Source organism: Microcaecilia unicolor, chromosome 6 (genome assembly GCF_901765095.1).
Source record: "Microcaecilia unicolor chromosome 6, aMicUni1.1, whole genome shotgun sequence".
NCBI lineage: Eukaryota > Metazoa > Chordata > Amphibia > Gymnophiona > Siphonopidae > Microcaecilia > Microcaecilia unicolor.
This window is the reverse complement of record NC_044036.1, coordinates 61187417-61209025: the sequence shown is the minus strand read 5'-3', so window position 1 is coordinate 61209025 and position 21609 is coordinate 61187417. Positions and strand designations below refer to the sequence as shown.

Below are 21609 nucleotides of genomic sequence, written 5' to 3'. Positions count from 1 at the left end.
ATTTGCAGTACTTTTACTTTTCAGTCAAAAAGTATTATATTAGGCAATAACTTTTTATTTTCACTTACGTAAAAATTTTTATGTGCTTTTCACTGTACTTTTATTTTTACTTAAGTATTAAAATATACATTTATTTTTACTTTTACTTAAGAACTTTGATCTAGTACTTTAAACAACACTGTTTACCTCCCACCAGGTTATTATCATAACATAGTAGATGACAGCAGATCAAGACCTGTATGGTCCATCCAGTCTGCCCAACAAGATAAACTCATTACATATGGTATGTGATACTTCATATGCATACCTGATCTTGATTTGTCCTTGTCATTTTCAAGGCATAGACAGTAGAAGTCTGCCCAACACTGGCCTTGTTCTAAAATTCTGAAGTTGTCGAAGCCCCTGAATAGCTCCATTCCAGTCCATCCAAGTCTATTCAGCCACAATCAGGGCACAGACCATAGACGTCTGCCCAGTACTGGCTTTGTTTTCCAATTACCAGTGTTGCTACCAGAGTTGCTCATAATTCCTTCCATTAAATACATGCCCAAAGCAAGAGTGCATGCTTGTATGTTTTTTGTAATTAGATCACAACATTGGAATGCTATTGTTCTTGATTTGAATCAGATTTATTCAAATGTAGGAAAGATCAGAAAAATATTATTTCCTGATGCTTTTAATACTAGGAGGTTATGTTTTAGAATTATAATTATTACTATTGCTTGATAATAAAATGTTGCATATGTTTTATTTCAAATATTTCTCATACTCATTTGGCACTCACCTAGGATTGTTAAATAGGCAGGATTTAATTTATCTATTCAATTTATAGAAGTAATTGAGATCGCTGTTCCCTCAGACAGAAGTCCTCCAGTGGGGGGCACTGTTTCACTATCATATTTTCTATAGTGAGGGACAGGCAAGCTCTGCAGGACTCCAAAGAATCTGCCTTTGCCTTGTGATTGAAACCACAATATTGAACCCCCCTCCTCCCCCACCATACACACACACTGGCAGCAAAGCAGTTGGAGGACTCCTGCTCAGCATAGAGGGTACAGTGATTGAGATACTGAATCAGAATTGGCTATTAATAAATATCTGGGGAGTATTCCCCTCTTAGAAGCCATCCAACTACATTAAACTTCAAAGCTCAAGGGGCTCTAGGCAGCTGCATACTGAAGTTTCCCTTATACCTACTATATCTAAAAATAACTCACCTTGAGCTACCCAATGGGAAGGCACATGCTACATATAAATTTAAAACAAATTAAGCATTTTGTTCAGTCAAAACACCAATAAGCTATGGAATTTATTGCCTGAAAATGCAGACAAGGTGATTGGTATAGCTGGATTCACAAGGGTATGGATGAACAAGTTTCCGGAGGGCAGGTCGATAATAGTTTAGCCACATGGACTTGGAGATCACCACCAATTAATTTTTGAGGAGAGTAACAGGGAATGGACCTTGTCATTATGGTCTGCTGGATACTTCCAGAGATTGGCTTTGGCCACTGTTAGAGAGAGGGTGTGAGCTCTGTGGACCACTGGTCTAACCCAGTAAGACTCATGTTATTTTACTAGCTATGTTCAAATTCAGGACATAGATACTTTACTGACAGATGTTTCACATCATTTGATTGTTATCTAGACTAGAATAACCCCTTCCTGAACAATACATTTCTGAAAGTCCTAATTGAATGCATATCTATATAATGGCTAGAGAGCTTGATCTGCTATAAGGTAGATGTTCTAATGCACCTGTAGGATTAAAAGTTAAATCAGTGTCTCCAGTGCCAAAATAAAATTATATGACAAATGTAAGGCATAACATACAAACTTTCACTAATTCACAGAAAATGTAAAACCATAGAAGTCAATAAATGATGATTTCATAACACCAATTATGTCTTCTACTTGGACAATAGGCAACATAACATACAGAGAGGATAAAGAAAAGTAACTGTTTGCCTTGGTCATACCTCAATATATCCTTGTTGGTCAATTAAAAGGTTTTCTGGTTTTAAATCTCGGTAGATGAGGTCTAGCGAGTGGAGGTACTCAAACGTTAGCACTATCTGAGCTGCATAAAATCGTGCATGAGGCTCACTGCAAGGAAGAAGAAGAGTACTGGCCTGAATGCAGACTTCAAAAAAAGTTAGACATTACCCTCTGTGAATTACAGAAACAAATCCCAGAGCTTATAAAACTGGAAAATATAAATTACTGTATCCCAATATTACTGTCTGCAAAACTCTAATAGAACTGTTTTACTAATTTAACATAAATATCATTCTATATAAACAAGTATCAGTGCACATACACAGCCTTATTTTAGGCTGTAGAAGCAGGAATTAAGATAAGCAGGTCAGTGTATCTCAAGTTTCATCAGTATTTTAGAACAGGATCTGCCGACATAGAGCCTGTTCTAAAATACAGGAAAAATGGACATTTATGCATAGAGCACTGTGGCATAAACATCCCTTTTAGAAAAACAAAAGTATATAACAACAGATTCAAAGCCAGCATTTAACCTGTTGTGTTGTAAAATGGCAACATAACTGGATAGTATACGAATGCTGCAGCCAAAGTGAACAGTTTTCCTTGTCAGTTTGGGATGGGGGAGGGGGGCCACACAAACCAATGGGAGATTAAAGGGCAATGCCCCTTAATCCCTCCAGTGGAGTGCTGCTTAATAGAAGCTGTTTACCAAATCCTAAATGTGTTTGGTAGCAGATATAACTCCCAATATCAGTCTTTTAGAAAATAGTCATTTAGTCCCCTTCTGAAATGAGAATAAACATCTATGAACTTGCTATGCCCTTGTCCCACGCAAAACAAGCCAAGACAATGCTCCCTTGCCATTTGCATGCATTTGGGTGTGATATGTGCATATCCTACCTTTATAAAATGGGAACTTGGATGTTTATGCAAGATAAATGTTTTTGCTGGTTTATGCATTTATCAAAGGCAAATGGGGCTTGTAAAATGAAGGTCATAGTATTTTTGCATTATGCTTTTCCCTTTATGGAAAAGATAACAGTTGCAATGCTACATTTTCAAAAAATAGTTTTAGTTAATATTATATCTAAGATTGAAAAAAAATAGAAAACTTGGATGCCATATTTCAAGGGAAAATGATTTTTGGCTTTATAATTTACTTTTTTCTTTTCTGCCCTTATTTCTATATATTGCTTAGTTACTATGTTACATCAGAAGCAGGTGGGACAGTGAGAGGGAAGGGAAGGCTAGAGATGACTAGCCTGCCTGCTGCTTTCACTGATGCGGCCACAGCTGCGACTGAGGTAAAATAAAAGATTTGAACCCCCCAGGGCGAAGGGAACAAAAGGAGGGTTGTCTGGGAGCTGAGGGCAGGCAGGTGGGAACCTAGAGCTTGCCTGTAGGTGAGCACCCCAGCGGTGGTAAGCATGGCTTGTGGCGCCCTCCAGAGATGTAATTTCCTCTTTCCGTGAGAGCGGAACACTGAGAGGGAAGGGAAGGCTAGAGATGACGAGCTGCCTGCTGCTTTCCCTGATGCGGTCGCCGCCGCTGCGACTGAGGTAAAATAAAAGATTTAAACTCCACAGGAACGAAAAGGAGGATATTGGGGGAGAAGAGGGCGGGCGGGGCTGGAACCATAACTCGAGGGCTGAAAAGGGGGGCAAGTGGGGGCTGCGGTGCGTCACTGGACATGGGAGGGGAGGATGGGGCAAAGGAGAATCGCTGGACATGGATGGGAGGGCGCCAGAAATCCTAGCACTGGCCCTGTGTGCAGCCTTTCCCATATGCAGCAATCTCCTCAGCAACTCAATTCAAGAAGTAATACAACTCTTACAGAAGTGGGACTGTCTGTCGGATTCTATATAGTGCACCTAATGATCTATTCCACAATCCAGAAGTATTCTATAACAATGTGTGTATTTTAGTTGGCTTAAGCTAATCAGCATTGATAACAGCACTTAAGCAATAATGAGCACTAATTGGCAATAAGAAGAATTTACACACACAACTCGCTAGACGTATTCTGTAATGAACTGTGCCTAAATTTGAATGTGCGCAGTTGAAAAGAGGCGTGGATATGGGTGGGGAAATAGGCGTTTCATGAGCATTCCAAAATTTATGTGCATAGTTACAGAATATGGCCCAGTGTGCGTAAATCTATGTGCAGGAATTTACGCCATGCTTTTTATTTATTTATTTTATTGCATTTGTATCCCACATTTTCCGACCTCTTTGCAGGCTCAATGTGGCTTACAATACATCATGAATAGTGGAAATACAGTGTAGTATTACAGAAGGATCTTGGGCAGCATGATAATAATAAGACATCATCATAGTAGTGTAACAAGTGGATGTTATAACAATTCTGGATATATGTAGAGGAGTTCACATTGCTGATCTTTGTGGTATACCTTGTTAAAGAGATGGGTTTTCAGTAGTTTGCGGAAGTTAGTTAGTTCATAGATCATTTTTAAATTGTGCGGTAGCGCGTTCCAGAATTGTGTGCTTAGGTATGAAAAGGTCAATGCACGTAGTTTTAGGCGCTGGGATATCAACTAAGCGTATTCTATATACCGAGCCTAAATCTAGGCACTGCTTATAGAATATGCTTAGGTGGAAATGTTTACCTCACAGATGTTTTTTTTAGGCGCCTTATATTGAATCTGGCCCTGTGTGCCTGATCAATCTTGCTGTCTACGGAAAACATCTGTTTCAACTGAGCAACAATGCTTTCTCCATCAACAAGTAGGATTAAGTCAGGCACACAAGTAGGTGACTCCTAAGCTCAGGGCTGCTCATCTCTTTATGTGTTGTCCATTTTCCAGGAGCATCTCAAGCATAAAAACAATGTGAGAGTTGCAGCATCACACAGACTGGTCAGCACAGCTCGACTGAATGCACTCTCTCTTATTGTGGATTTGTACAAATATGAAGTAAGGATCAATTCACTGCTTTACTATCCAGTAAAGCAGACTTCAGAAGAGCCAAGTACCCGCAGTGGCCCTGATCTGATGAGGTTTTCATTTCAGCGGTTAGATGAACACCACCAGTTCAAAACAAAGTCGGATGCAGGATGCTAGCTAATTTACTAGTGATTGTTTGGTGACTAGAATGCTAATTCTGTTGAGATTCAAAGAAGAAAATGAGCTGCATAGACTCTGTGATGGATTCAGTTCTTTTGAGGTTGTAAGCAAGAGCACATTTGCAGTTCAGAGGATGGAGAAATTTCCCACGTAGATTTGTATGAGGCTTTCAACAAAAAGTTGGGAGCAATAATTCCTCATTTTTGAAGAAAGGGGTAACTACCTTGGGTAAAAACTTGGGACAAGTTCAAAGAAACACCTTATTATGGCAAAACTGAGTGTACTGTCCATATGCAATTAAGAACTGAAGTTTGTTTATGAATCACCACCAAAGGAAAAAAAAAAGAATTTACAACATCTAAAAAATACATATAGAACACAATACACATCACCTCTTTTACAATTCCTAAAACAATAAATCTGTCATCCACATCACAAAGAAAAGATATAAATCCCATAGCAAAGAGCAAAACAAACATATGTTTCCAAAATCACATCAGCCCCCCCCCCCCCCAATAATGGAAACGGTAAGAGTTCCTTATGCTTCAGTATTCCAAAAGGCCACCCACTAGCCATCTGCCACAGCCATGCTTTTCATCATTTTAGGTAAGAGAACTTAGTCACCTTCCAGGTGGATATTATCTAAAAAAAAAAAAAAATGCCCTTTTTCTGACCCACTGTAAACAAAAAATCCAAACGGATAGTACCTGCAATAATATTTTGCAGAAGAATACAGATTACATCCTGGCTGGAATCCTGTAACCTGATCATAAATATTTAGGGAACAAAACATAATGGGGGAATTCTATAACTCACTGCCACAATTTACGCTTGCTGATGGCACACTCTGTGCACCAAGATGCTGTTACAGAATACTAGCCTAAGTCAGCATTAATTCTCCTATATTTAGGCATGTCCACTTATGTCCTTGTTGGTCAATTAAAAGGTTTTCTGGTTTTAAATCTTGGTAGATGAGGTCTAACGAGTGGAGGTACTCAAACGTTAGCACTATCTGTGCTGCATAAAATCGTGCATGAGGCTCACTGCAAGGAATAAGAGGAGTTTGGCCTGAATGCAAACTAAAGCATTACCCTCTGTGAATTACCGAAACAAATACCAGAGTTTATAAAACTGGAAAATACAAACTTATTATATTCCAATATTACTGTCTGGAGAAGTCTAACAGAATTATTTTACTAATTTAACGTAAATATCATTCTATATAAACAAGTATCAGTGCACATACATAGACCCACTTTAGACAGGTTGTAGAAGCCAAGTGGCCCCCCCCACACAAAACCCTCATATCTTTGGAGGCATGATGTGGTCTTAGTCCCTCCTCCCACTGGGCGCCTCTCAAAATGGTGGTGCCCAGCCCAGCGTGGTGCATCCTGGGATGCACCAGGCAGGCTTAACAAGCACCAGGTAGGGCACCACCATTTTGAGAGGTGCCCAGAGGGAGGCGGGACTAGGACTGTCTCTCCTCCAAAGGTAGGGGGAGGGGCACCGCTAAGCCACCAGGGTGATAGGGGTTCCTTGACAGGGTTCCACTGGATCACCAGGTGTTTGTATTTGTGCGTGTGTAGGGGGGGAATCTGACAGTGACAGCCTGGGTTGTGTTTTACCCTTGCTTGGGGGGAGGGGGGAGGAAGAGGGAGAGGGAGGACAGCCAACCAATAAGGCTCAGCACTGCTTCTCCCTTCTTAACCCTAATGCCAGCAGAGCTGGCATAGGTTTAAGGCAATAGGAGCACTGGAGTTCAGAGCGCGGTTCTTTGAACATGAGGTGGAATATGAAATGAGCTCATTTTAATATCATTGAAATGAGCTCTGCGATATTTCTTGGTGTACTCATCAGTCACGCTGGAGCCCGCTGAGCATTTTGCGCAGTTAAATGCAGGCGCTAGTGTCCTATATAGTGCCCACATTTACCTTTGATCATCTCCCTGTAAGTGCTGCTCAGTTTCCACACTGAGTGCTAACGATCTGAGATTAGGACTAAGAAGGCAGCTCTTGTTTTGAGTGGTTGATCATTGAAATAATGATAGTCTGCATAGGGGTAAACTGCAAATCTTTCTAATGTAGGGAAATCAGTTCTGACAAGGCCAGTATGGAACTATGAGAATCATGCTGCCTTATCTGTGCTGAAACTTGTACAGGCTTTCTGCTCCCTTTATACCTTAGTTTCCTTCTCTCCTTAGATTTCCTATATGTTAGTGTAGTTCTTCTCTATTATTTTAGCTGTGAACCACTTGGATTCATGTTTTGAAAGGCAGTATACCAAGTGCAAATAAAAACAACTAAACTATGAGTGTGATGGGAGGATAAGCAGAGAGTAGAGTTCATGTCTTGGGGATTGCTAGAGCTTCCCCTGCCAAGCGATCTAAGAATAGAAGAATCAAACAACAGAGCAGCAGGGTTCTACGTTTTCTTGCCTGGCAAAACCATCTATTTAAAGGGTCCCCCAAATTGAAAAGAAGTTTTCAACACTTCTCCAATCCAAATAGTGTTTTTGTGGTTAAAGAATTCTGCAGAACCAGTAGGCTGTCTGGTTTTGAATGTCAGCAAGAGACATGGCCTGTATTTAGATTTTGATAATTGGCAGTGACAAAGACCTAAATCTTTGCTGCTTCCTGGCAGAAGCAGAAGGATCCCTTGCTTCTGTATTCGTGGACACAAAACATGGCAGCTTGGTTGTCTATCTGAATTAACACTGAGGTGTTTCTGAAAAGATGGATAACTCAAAAGGCACAAAATATGGCTCAACACTCTAAGTCAAGATTTCTTAACTCTTTGATTCCATGCACTGAGTAGGTGAAAATGTAAGTGAGCTTCCCATCTGGTGTTATAAGCATTTGTTTATAGAGATTGTATTTCAGTGGAGCAAATGGGACACCTGCAATTAAATTGGATAGTGTTGTCTACCATGACCGCATGGTTCAAAGCTAAACATATGAATGAAGAATTGTGGAAAGAAGCTGGGTATGCTGGTTCCATTAGAACTTAAGATCCAACTGTGGTCTTCTCCATCTTCAGTCATGCAAGAGGAACGACATGGTCAGTAGAGTTAATATAGTTCAACAAATGCCTCTGCTAATATGGCTGCTAGCTGAGTCTGAGCCTGTGGTGAGAGGCTGGATGAGAATACATGTACTTTTAGAAAAACGGCTTGCATATATTGCACCATATAAAGTTGAAGGGCTGCAGTGCATGCCAACAGCTTGGTCCCTAGTAACACATTCATGCCTCAACAGTTCAATAGTCATGGATATTTAGCAAGAAAAGTATTGGAAAACTCTCTACACTTCTTTGCTTTATTTGTGGCTGCTTCAACTACAGTGGAGGGCCATGAGAGCTGGATTTTGTTGAAAATCAGTTGACTGATAGAATTTATATTTCATATCCACTTTTCTTGGAAACAGGTTGTATGGTAAGTGGAGTTTGCCAGTCTTGCAGTAATCTAAGAATAGCTACTGCAACAAATCAGAAGATATTCCTGTGGAATATTGCCTTGCATCTACAGAAGACTCAGGAAAGATAAAATCCAGACCCAAGAATTCTTCCAGTCCACTCTATGACACGTCAGATACTGGTGATGAAGATGGCAAAATGTGCAGCTCTGTTCTGAAGTAGACAGTAGAGAAACAATGGGGTCTTGAGAAATGTGATTGTCTCTCTATGCTGGAATTATGCTAGATTATTAAGATGGTGTTGCACTGTTGGTACTGGACATTTGGCAAATCCTTATAATACCCATTAGCAAACTCATTAAATATCTTTAGCAGTCAGATTGTTCCAACAAATGTGGTTATTCCAGCAGGGGTAGTGAAAAAGAAGGCAACAATTAATCCATAACAGTCACCAATACTGGACCCAATGATATTGGAAGGAATATAAGCGATGCCATACTGGGCCAGACCGAAGATCCATCAAGCCCAGCATCCTGTTTCCAACTGTGGCCAATCCAGGTCACAAGTACCTGGCAAGACCCCACAACAGTACAATACAATTTATGCTGCTCATCCTAGAAATAAGTAGTGGATTTTTCCCCAAGTCCATCTTAAAAATGGCTTATGGACTTTTCTTTTAGGAAGATATCCAACCCTTTTTATACCCTGCTAAGCTAACTGCTTTTACCACATTATCTGGCAACGAATTCGAGTTTAATTACATGTTGAGTGAAGAAATATTTTCTCCAATTTGTTTTAAATTTACTACTTTGTAGCTTCACTGCGCACCCCCCCTCCCCGCCCTATTTTTGGAAAGAGTAAACAAGTGATTCACGTCTACCCATGCCACTCCACTCATTATTTTATAGACCTCTATCATATCTCCCCATAGCCATCTTTTCTCCAAGCTGAAGAGCCCTAGCCACTTCAGCGTTTCCTCACACAGAAGTCGTCTCATCCCCTTTATCATTTTTGTCTCTCTTCTCTGTACCTTTTCACCAACTGTTGTGCAGTAGAATCCTGAAGAATAGTTGAGGTAGAAGAATTCTACACTGGAATAGCCAGAAGAGATCTTGGGCTGATTCCTTGAGTTATATCTAACTTATACTAAGTTTGCACTGTAAAGACTGCACAAAAGTCTGCTCATATGCATTCCTGTGAGAGTACTTGCAATGATCTAAAAAGCACACTTTACTGTAACAATGACAAGATTTATACTATTAATTTACAAGAGCTTGCTATTGAGAAAGACATGGGAATGCTAATGGTAGCATGGAATGTTGCCACTTTTGGGGGGTTTTGCCAGGTACTTGTGACCTGGCTGGCCACTGTTGGAAACAGGATACTGGGCTAGATGCACCATAGGTCTGATCCAATATGGCTGTTCTTATGTTCTTACGAATTCATGCATACAGTCAGACAGTAAAAATTTAAACGGGAGGAACAGCTTCAGAAATCCACCTCCTTACGTTCAAGGTAGAATTTAATGGGTGATAACCTGATTGGCAGAAAAAAACTCTCGAAAACTGTTCAGGCTCTATGCAGTGCAACAAGTTACTGGTAACCCAAATCCAAAAACGTGACTTATCTTTTATTTAGCATGTTCAACAAGTGAAGATCTGGCCAACTAGTTTCATCATGTGGCTGCCTCAGGGGGTAACAGGATCAAAATGTATTACACTGCATACACGAGAGTGATTTTGAATTGTAGTTACCACTAACTTGTTGCACTGAATAGAGCCTGTACAGTTTTCAGGAGGTTTTCCCATTAAATCCTACCTTAAACTTAAGGAGATGGGATTCTGAGGCTATTTTTTCCCGTTTAAATTTTTAGTGACTGACTCTATGCATGAGTTCTGTATAAATCCTGCCACTGTTACAGGAAAGTGAGCTTTTTAGATCATTACTTTTTCTTTTATCTTCTCTATTGTTTTGGTTACTACAGAGTACTTGGAATGAACACACACATTTTATAAAATGTATATACACACAGAGTACATGCACAAACTGACACATTCTTTGGAACAGATGCAAATTTATGCAACAACTTTTTTTTGTATTGGTTCTGTATCTGGGAGCTTATTTTATAAAAACAAAGAGGTGAATTTTTGTACTTCTCGAAAGGTGATAATTTTATAACAGGGTGTCCATGAATGTAAATTTGCATTTTATACAATGTGTACACAGTGGTTCCCAAACCTGGTCCTGGAGGCACACCAGCCAGTCAGGTTTTCAGTATATCCAAAATGAATATTCATGATATAGATTTGCACGCAGTGCATGCAAATCTCTCATGAATATTCATTGTAGGTATCCTGAAACCCTGACTGGCTGGAGTGCCTCAAAGACCAGGTTTGGAAACTGTATATTGCTACTGTTCCAGCTCTGTCCATACTATGCCCTAGAGAGCACCTACACATAAAGTTGTATAAAAGTACCAGTGCTCTTGTCAGCATACGTACTTCCCATGCCCTATGTGATTTTTTAGTAGCAGGAGTAAATATTTCAAATTTTCTGGGGGTGCAATTAAATACATTATTGTTTCCTGCTCCCTTAACTAACCTATGATGTCAGGTTTGGCATTTAATGTCTGACACTAGTAATCAATCATCTAATTCTTATATGACCTTTATAATCTCATGAAGAATGATGTCTTCAAATAATTATATATTATTATTGAAACACTATCATTCAGAGTAGCAACTTTGTTTTCTATAAACCTGAAACGAGTATTTTACCTGAACCTTCCAATTCTTCTTAAATGTGAAAACATTTCACCACCTGGGACATATTCCATAACCATGTATAAATTAGAGTTGTCCTAAAAATTGAAAAAATGAGAGATGATTGCACAGATGTTATCAATCTGGAATATAATATCATATAAATGTTAAAGTACACTCAAAATTGGTGCTTAGCTATCCTGGAGGTGCATTGCATCTGCCTCGTTACAGATCTGGGGTCACTTAGTAGTCTTCATGAAAAAAAAATGGTAGGAAGCCACAGGCATGCAGTTCCTACTGTCTCATGGGGTCCTCTGTGAATCTAAACTATCTAATTTTATTTAAAAATAAATACCACTAACACAGGTAAATTGTCTGTTCACAGAGATGTATAAAGCGAAGATACTTACTTGTAGCAGGTATTCTCCGAGAACAGCAGGCTGATTGTTCTCACATGTGGGTCGACGTCCTTGTCGGCCCAGGAAACGGCATATTTTCCACCAGAAAAATTAAAAAGTTTTGCCAGAGCTTTCTGGTACGCGAATCACGCAAACCACACATGCGCGGACGACTTCCCGCCCATCGCGTGAGCATGCCTCCTCAGTTTAATCAAAGAGCATATAACAAACAAACAAACAAACAACAACTCCAAAGGGGAGGTGGGCGGGTTTGTGAGAACAATCAGCCTGCTGTCCTCGGAGAATACCTGCAACAGGTAAGTATCTTTGCTTTCTCCGAGGATATTCAGGCTGCTTGTTCTCACATGTGGGGTACCCCTAGTAACCAGGCTCACTCAAAACAATGAACATTGGTCAATTGGGCATCGCAACGGCGAGGACATAACATAGATTGACCTGAAACCATAAACTAACTAAACTAAGAGTGCAGCCTGGAACAGAATAAAATGGGTCTAGAGGGGTGGAGTTGGACTCTAAACCCCAAACCGATTCTGCAGCTCCGACTGCCCAAACCAACTGTCGCGTTGGGTATTCAGCTGAAGGCAGTAGTGAGATGTGAATGTGTGGACTGATGACCACGTTGCACCCATGCAAATCTCTTCAATGGAGGCTGACTTTAAGTGAGCCACTGACACAGCCATGGCTCTTACATTATGAGCCGTGACATGGCCCCCTACAGTCAACCCAGCCTGGGCATAAGAGAAGGAAATGCAATCTGCTAGCCAATTGGAGATTGTGCATTTTCCGATGGTGACTCCCCTCCTGTTGGGGTCGAAATAAACAAACAACTGGGCGGACTGTCTGAAGGGCTTTGTCCGCTCCACGTAAAAGGCCAATGCTCTCTTGCAGTCCAAGGTATGCAAACTGCTTTTGCCAGGGCAGGTATGAGGACAGGGAAAAAATGTTGGCAAGACAATTGACTGGTTCAGATGGAACTCCGACACCAACTTTGGCAGGAACTTAGGGTGAGTGTGGAGGACTACTTTGTTGTGATGAAAGTTAAAATAGGGTGCATGCACTACTAAATCCTGAAGCTCACTGACCCTACGAGCTGAAGTAACAATCACCAAGAAAATGACCTTCCAAGTCAAGTACTTCAGATAGCAAGAATTCAGTGGCTCAAAAGGAGCTTTCATCAGCTGGGTGAGAACGACGTGAGATCTCATGACACTGGTGGAGGTTTGACTGGGAGCTTTGACAAAGCAACCTCTCATGAAGTGAACTACTAAAGGCTGTCCAGAGATAGGCTTGCCCTCCACACGGCGATGAAAAGCACTAATCGCACTAAGGTGAGCTCTTATGGAGTTGGTCTTGAGACCAGACTCTGACAAGTGTAGAAGGTATTCAAGCAGGGTCTGTGTAGGACAAGAAAGAGGATCTAGGGCCTTGCTGTCACACCAGATGGCAAACCTCCTCCATTTGAAAGAGTAACACCTCTTCGTGGAATCTTTCCTGGAAGCAAGCAAGACTCGGGAGACACCCTCTGAAAGACCTAGAGAGGCAAATTCTAAGCTCTCAACATCCAGGCTATGAGAGCCAGAGACTGGAGGTTGGGATGTAGAAGCGACCCCCCGTTCTGGGTGATGAGGGTCGAAAAACAGTCCAATCTCCACGGTTCTTCAGAGGACCACTCCAGAAGAAGAGGGAACCAAATCTGACGGGGCCAAGATGGCACAATCAGAATCATGGTTCTGCGGTCTTGCTTGAGTTTCAGCAAAGTCTTCCCTACTAGAGGTATGGGAGGAAACACATATAGAAGGCCTGTTCCCCAATGTAGGAGAAAGGCATCCGATGCTAATCTGTCGTGGGCCTGAAGCCTGGAACAGAAATGAAGGACCTTGTGATTGATCTGAGTGGCAAAAAGATCCACCGAGGGGGTGCCCCATGCTCAGAAGATCTTGCTGGCTACTCCCATGTTCAGTGACCACTCGTGAGGTTGCATTATCCTGCTCAGTCTGTCGGCCAGACTGTTGTTTACGCTTGCCAGGTATGTGGCTTGGAGAAACATGCCATGACGGCGTGCCCAAAGCCACATCTGGATGACTTCCTGACACAGAGGGCGAGATCTGGTGCCCTCCTGCTTGTTGGTGTAATACATGGCAACCTGATTGTCTGTCTGAATCAAAATGATTTGGTTGGACAGCCAATCTTTGAAAGCCTTTAGAGCGTTCCAGATCGCTCGCAGTTCCAGGAGATTGATCTGAAGATCTTTTTCCTGAAAGGACCAAGCTCCCTGAGTGTGAAGCCCATCTACATGAGCTCCCCACCCCAGGAGGGATGCATCCATCGTCAGCACCTTTTGTGGCTAAGGAATTTGGAATGGACATCCCAAGGTCAAATTGGATCGAATCATCCATCACTGAAGGGAATTCCAAAAGTCGGTGGACAGTTGGATTACATCCTCTAGATCACCCGCAGCTTGATACCACTGGGAAGCTAGGGTCCATTGAGCTGATCTCATATGTAGACGTGCCATGGGAGTTACATGAACTGTGGAGGCCATGTGCCCCAGAAGTCTCAACATCTGCCGAGCTGTGAACTGTTGAGATGCTCAAACCATGGACACCAGGGACAGGAAATTGTCTGTCCTTGCGTCGGGAAGATAAGCTTGAGCTGTCTTTGTGTCCAACTTCTGTACTGGGGTGAGATGGGACTTGGAGTAATTGATCACAAAACCCAGTATCTCTAACGCCTGAATAGTCATTTGCATGGACTGTAAAGCGCCTGCCTCCGAGGTGCTCTTCACCAGCCAATCATCGAGATAAGGGAACACATGCACTTCTAGTCTGCGTAGCGACGCTGCTACTACCGCCAGACACTTTGTAAACACTCTGGGCGCAGACACCAGACCAAAAGGCAATACACGGTACTGAAAGTGCTGAGTTCCCAGCCGAAATCGAAGATACTTCCTGTGAGCTGTTAGTATCAAGATATGTGTGTAAGCATCCTTTAAGTCCAGAGAGCATAGCCAATCATTCTCCTGAACCATGGGAAGAAGGGTGCCCAGGGAAACCATCCTGAACTTTTCTCAAACCAGAAATCTGTTCAGGCCCTTTAGGTCTAGGATGGGACGCATCCCCCCCTGTCTATTTCTGCACAAGGAAGTACCTGGAATAGAACCCCAGCCCTTCTTCCCCTGGTGGAACGGGTTCAACCGCTTGGGCCTTTAGAAGGGAAGAGAGTTTCTCTGCAAGTACCTGTTTGTGCTGGGAGATGAAAGAATGAGCTCCCGATGGGCAAATTGGAGGTTTGGATTCCAGATTGAGGGTGTATCCTAACCGAACTATTTGAAGAACCCATTGGTTGGAGGTTATAAGAGGCCACCTTTGGTGAAAAAATATCAACCTCCCTCCCTGGCAAGTTGTCCAGTACGGACACTTTTATTGAGGCTATGCTTAACTGGAGCCAGTCAAAAGCCCGTCCCTTGCTTTTGCTGGGGAACAGAATGGGCCTTAGACGCACGGTGTTGACGAGAATGAGCGCACAACATCAAAAGTGTCAAATGTACCCCTGGCCAGGAACTTTCGATACGCCTTCTGCTGTCTGACCACCTGGCGAAAAGGCTCGGCCAGCTCCGTAGGGAGTGCATCAACCAAGCTCGACAGCTGCCGTTTCAAGTCCCACAATTGCACGCTAGTGAAGAGCTGGTATGACTGAATCTTGGCCTGATACGTCTTCCTTCCAAAAGAATCAAGAGTTCTAGCTTCTCTGCCTGGGGGCGCCAAAGCATAGTCTCTAGTACTCTTGGCTCTCTTGAGAGCAGAATCCACCGCCATGGAATTGTGGGGTAACTGGGCCCTCAGCAATCCAGGTTCACCGTGGATCTGATACTGGGATTCAGCTTTCTTCGGGACCACAGGGCCAGACAGAGGGGCTGACCAGTTTCGCATAAGGACTTCTTTGAGTACCTTATGCAGAGGAACTGTCACAGCCTCTTTAGGTGGAGAAGAATAATCCAGAACCTCGAGCATCTCAGCCACAGGGAAGGGAATAGCCGTAGCCATTTCCCGGACAAAAGAGCAAAAAGACAGACTCTCCGATGGAGATACTCTTCTCTCTGGTGGAGGGGAAGGATCAGAGGGAATCCCAAAGGACTCATCTGAAGAAAAGTACCTGGGATCTTCCTCTGACTCCCACGAACGCTCCTGCTCAGTGTCGGAAAAAGCCTGTGTCCTCTATGGCGATGTCGAGAGGCCGACGCCCAATCTGACTGTGACGAAGCTCCTTCCACTGACGTCGGAGGGGAGTCGACCTGGGTGGCAGCTGATGCCAATGTCGGAGACCTCACCACAGGAGAAGGGCCAGACACCGCTGCAGCAGATGGTACAGAAGGCGCAAGCACCCCCGACACCGAAGCTGACTAACGTAGCAGTCCCTTAAGAAGTTCTGGAAACAAAGGCCCGGATGCACTCATTGAGAGCCCATCAGAGAAGGCTGCGAGGTCGGTGGAACAAGCGGTGTCAGAATCTGTGGAGGCTCGGAAGCAGGGATCGGGCTGCTAGGAGACAGACGCATCGGCACCTCCTGTATCAAGGGGGAGCGATCCTCTCGGCGCCGACTCTGTCAACACCCCGGAGCTCCTGGTACCGTGCGTCGAAGGAGAAAGATGACGGTGCTTCTTCGCCTTCGCTTGACGCCTGTCATCAAGATGAGGAGGAAGTGGAATCCAAGGTATGTCCCGGGGGGCCTGCGTAACAGGAGGCCTCGAGGCAGGTGGAGACCCACTCAATGCCTCACTGCTCCCAGCGCGAGTTGGTCTCTCAGCAGCCATTACCTCTGCTCCCAACGTTGATTCTCCTCTCGATGTCGAAGGACCGGACAGAGCCCCAAAAAGCTTTTCTCGTTGGGGTTCTTGAGACGCTTGGGTCCGTTTCTTAATATAAAGACACAGACTGCAAGCGGCTGGGCTATGGTCAGGCCCAAGGCACTGGATACACCAGGCGTGGGTATCGGTACCCGAGATGGTCCGGTTGCACCGAGTACAACGTTTGAAGCCGCTGGGTGTCTTCGACGACATGGAAAGAAAAACGGCTTCAGCGAAATCAAAAGACACGATTGTGCCTGTTAAGAGAAAAAAAGGGCACAGAAGGAAAAAGGGAATAACCCGGCCGCGTCAAAAACAAAGGAAACTTTAAAAGGGGACAAAAGTAGAAGAAACTACGGGAACCTTTTCTTTTAACTGTAGAATTGTAATAAAATAAAGAAAAGAAAGCGAAAAGCCAAAAACATACGAAGACTCTTGGGCCTGAGACGAGCACAGAAAAACTCTACCATACCTCAACGCGGAGAAAAGAAAACTGAGGAGGCATGCTCATGTGACGGGCGGGAAGTAATGCGCGGTTCGTGCGCTAGAAGGCTCTGGCAAAACTTTTTAATTTTGTTGGTGGAAAATTTGCCGTTTCCAACAAGCAGCCTGCTTGTCCTCGGAGAAAAAACAAATACATTAAATTACAGTTTACAACAATCTACAATAATGTACAAAACTTAAACCACATTTTTACCGCCTCCCTAAAGCCCAATTCATGTTTCACACATATTTAAAGATACTTTAAAAATGTAGGTTCTGACTGAATTATTTTCTCCTTTTGACTAATAAATTATTACTTACATGTGCAAAGTGTGAAAAGTTTATGCACTCTATCGCACTCTTCAAGATCCTACCTTATATTACTAAGCCAGGATTTAATTGCATCTACTGTTTCAAACCAGAAAGTCTATAAATGAAACAGGGGAGCCTTATCTTCCCTAGTATGCCTGTTCATTACCTGTCCATTATCATTCCATCCCATTTCAAAAACAATGCCATTTGAAATACAAAAGCAGGCTTATAAACTGTACTTTTTCTAGAAACAATTCAATTTTAGTACCGTTACAGAGATTTATTAAACTTGGTTATCTCAAAAATCAGCTAAGTAGAGCTGTTTACCCACTACATAAATACAGAGGATTAGCACAAATTAACCTTTTTTTTAAATTTTTTAGAAATCTTTATTAGAACGTCACAAAACCACTATTGTAATTCAAAGCTTGTAAGCAGACCAAATACAAGAATATATGAACAGGAAACAAGCACAGCAAAGCATAAAAGCAGTACAAATCTATACAAAATGAGGGGCAATGGTTCCATGATAACAAATACAACAACATGCTCAAAGCATCAGAAGAACATGGTAACTTCTTAAATTTTTATAGATTTCAAGATAGCTCCTCCTAACAAAACAACCCTCCCTAACATATAAATCCTCATTTATCTACCCCCCCCCCCTAAGCTATTCTAGATATTATCCTTTTAAGATAAATATTTATTTTACATTGAAGTACAGGGCCTTCTTTCAGGTGTGCAGCACGCCCCTGCCCTGTAACCCACCACTAGTATATGTTATATACAAAATTGTAACAATTAGAATGATCAGATGTCAATCTTCTTCTTGCCCTTTGGTTGTAGTGTTTTTGCTCTTGTAACTGTTGCATGATTAATGAACTTTTTTCATTCTAAATGTATGATATTGCACTGAAGCACTGCTTTTGAACCCTTTATCATTCTTTTAGCTTTCTCATTTTCCACTGTCCTGGTCCAACAGCTTTAGTATAGATTTTTGTGTCATCTGCAGTGTCGCTAACAGATGTACCAGAGTATTACTTCCAGCACCAAGATCAAATGTATCACTTTAACTACCTTTCCTACTTTACCGCTTTCCAAGTTCTATTTTCTAAATCTGATTTTTACTAGAGCTGTACTGAATATTCATATTCAGATCAATTGGGCCCCAAATAGTAAACTAAATACATTATTTCTATTTGGCTGAATAATAGTCTGAAATTGAATATAAATAATAAATGTGCTATACAAATTTTACTAAAGATTCTCCAGTGTCTATGCTGGGCTGGTATGAACTTTCTTTTATACTTTATTACTTCCAGTTTGATTTTTGTGTTTTGATGCAAAGACTCATATATCTTGCATAAAATTGGCTATTTTAAGTGGTGTAATTTAAGGTTTTATATGTTATAGAAGAATGTTGTCAAATCTTACATAAAGATAAAGGATAAACAAAGTCCTGTATGGAACTGCTTTATGGTAAAGGATGAAGATCCAATCAAAGCTATAAGCACCACATGCAAAGCACTTATTTCTCATGGCATTGGTCACTCAATAAACTTCACAACCTTGGCTTTAAATAATTATTTAAAGCACAAGCATGCCAACAAACATAAAAGCATGCTGATGAAATATGAGATGTTGTCGGTTTGAACTGCAAATGAGAACCTGGAAAGTCAGCCACGATTAAGCGATTTTTATGATGAGGAAAAAGCAGAGGGACATAGACAACCTCAGAGACCCAAAGGGTACATGAGGTTATTGAAGGCCAATGAACAGTTCCCTACGCTGTTCCCGAACAGTGCCATACAATTACTGCCAGAACAGCATGGGGAAAGAACGCCCTTAGGATCAATGCTAATAACATGCAACTATAGGTGTGTTATTAACGTCGATCATATGGGGAAAGAATGGGAGGATTGTGCCTGGGCATGTCCTCAAGGCACAATCCTCTCACAGAAGTCTGACAGGTCCAGGCAGGAGAAAAGCCGGGAAAGTCAAACCAAAATTCAGATACCCCACCCCCCTCAAACAAGGGCCTGAAGGTCCGGTGGACCCCCAGACCCCTCACCCCCCAAAGCACATAAGCCCCCCAACCACAAATACATTGAAACCTGGTGGTCCAGTCAGAACCTTGCTAGCCCTGGCTTGACCTCCCCCCCCCCCCCCCCCCCCAAAGCTAGCCTGGTAGTCTAGCATTGCTCCTTTCCCCCGAGCTCCCTTATAACTTCAAGAGTCCTAGCATTAAACAGGACCTAGCATAGTAACATAGTAAATGACGGCAGATAAAGGCCTGAACGATCCATCCAGTAGCACTACCTCCCTCCCTCCTCATGTGGGCACTACCATATAAGAGCAACTTTCATATATGGTAGTTAAACCCCACCTAGTGCATCCTAGGATAAACTGGGCAGGTTGGCGCCATTTTGAGGCAGTGTCCGCAGGAGGAGTGCAGGCATGCTAGTCCCTCCTCTTGTTTGAAGTTAGGACTCTCTTGAAGGTATGAGGGGGCTGGGGGGTGGGACAATGCTAGACCATGAGGGCTTGCTTTTGGGGAGGGGAGGCATGGTAAGGGTCCCACTGGACTATCAGGGTTCAATGTATTGACAGTGGGGGAGGGGGTTATATGCTTGGGGAGAAGGAGTCTGGGGGGTCAACCGGACCTCCAGGCCCTTGTGTTTGGGGAGGATGGGGGGGCCTGAAAGTATGCAAATGCATGCTGAACAGGGTCTCTCCATTCATCCTCAATACCCTGGCAAACCCTAACGCCAACTCCGAACTGGCAGAAGCAGCCTCCTCATTTGACACGCTGCCCACTGAGCATTGGGGAAGAATATTAATGGCCCTGTTTTGCATTTGCATGCTATTAAGTGTTCAGAGTCGGCAAGCTTATTTTTTCCACACACTTGCCAGCTCTGAACATTCAGTGGTAGCAAACATAGGTGCTAGTCTGGTGCTAATCGCCTCTAGCGCCCACATTTGCTTCTGAGCATCGGGGTCTTGGCAAAATGATAGGCTGAACTTCAATGGCTTTCTCAGCTTTGATATCAGCTTTAAAAAGGTAACATCCATTCTAAAGCCTAGAGCCAAAATGCCATCAGTGTATGAAAGGGGTTAAAGATAATGTGTAAAATGCCACAGATAAAGCTAAAAGAATTGTCTTCATCACTGATTCATGTACTTCTGAAAACACAACTAAATCCTTTATAAGTTTTTATCACCCAATGGATCAACAATGACTTCCAGCAACAGTTTGCAGTTTTACACTGTGAGTATTTTCATGGAAGTCAAATAGGAGCTCACCTAGCTGAAGCTCTGTGAGAAATGAAAAGTGAACCTCATGTTGCCTTATGAGATAATGGGTCAAAACAACAAAAGCCCTGAGAGATGCAGAGGTGCATGGCATGAGCTGCTTTGCTCATATACTGCAGTGGTGCATTCACAACTCTCTGTTCTCCCAAGCTTCCATTGTAACATTGATTAACACATGAAGAAAATTAGTTGAACATTTTAAACATTCATCCAACACTATATCTTGCCTACATGCTATTAAGTGTGAACTCAGTCTGCCTCTGCATCAACTTCTGTCCAATGCTGTGAGTAGATGGAACTCAACATGCTACATGATGGAATCATTGTTAGATGAAAGAGCACTATGCTGCTTTACACTTCTGAAGTGGACATTTTTAAGAGACTATAAGGGCCTCTTACTAAACCATGCTAGCAGTTGCTGCACAGCAAATGTGGCGCAGTCCACTCAAAATGAATGGGTTGCAGTGCATTTGCGGTTTAGTAAAAGAGGCCCTAAATTACATTACATCCATTACCAGAAATGTATATTCCGCTCGCACCAAAACTTAGTTTGGAGCGGATTACATTCTCAGTAAAAAAAACAATCCAGTAAGCTGGGAGCTCACAAAGTGAATGATACATACCTGTAGCAGGTGTTCTCCGAGGACAGCAGGCTGATTGTTCTCACGACTGGGTTGACGTCCACGGCAGCCCCCACCAACCGGAACAAAACTTCGCGGGCGGTCCCGCACGCAGGGCACGCCCACCGCGCATGCGCGGCCGTCTTCCCGCCCGTGCGTGACCGTTCCCGCTCAGTTGAATGACAAGCAAAAATTATGAAATGCAACTCCAAAGGGGAGGAGGGAGGGTAGGTGAGAACAATCAGCCTGCTGTCCTCGGAGAACACCTGCTACAGGTATGTATCATTCACTTTCTCCGAGGACAAGCAGGCTGCTTGTTCTCACGACTGGGGTATCCCTAGCTCTCAGGATCACTCAAAACAAGAACC

General features: G+C 42.8%; 1 protein-coding gene across 3 annotated transcripts in view; it reads right to left on the bottom strand.

Annotated features, from left to right (window-relative positions):
- Positions 1–21609, bottom strand: part of PRKACB (protein kinase cAMP-activated catalytic subunit beta) — a 298573-nt gene that overhangs the window by 40087 nt on the left and 236877 nt on the right. For all 3 annotated transcript variants that reach the window (XM_030205781.1, XM_030205780.1, XM_030205782.1), the window contains exons 5-6: positions 11268–11350; positions 1980–2106 (exon numbers count right to left, since the gene is read on the bottom strand). In XM_030205781.1, coding sequence (XP_030061641.1) covers positions 1980–2106; positions 11268–11350 — 210 coding nt within the window. The remainder of the gene's footprint in view (positions 1–1979; positions 2107–11267; positions 11351–21609) is intronic.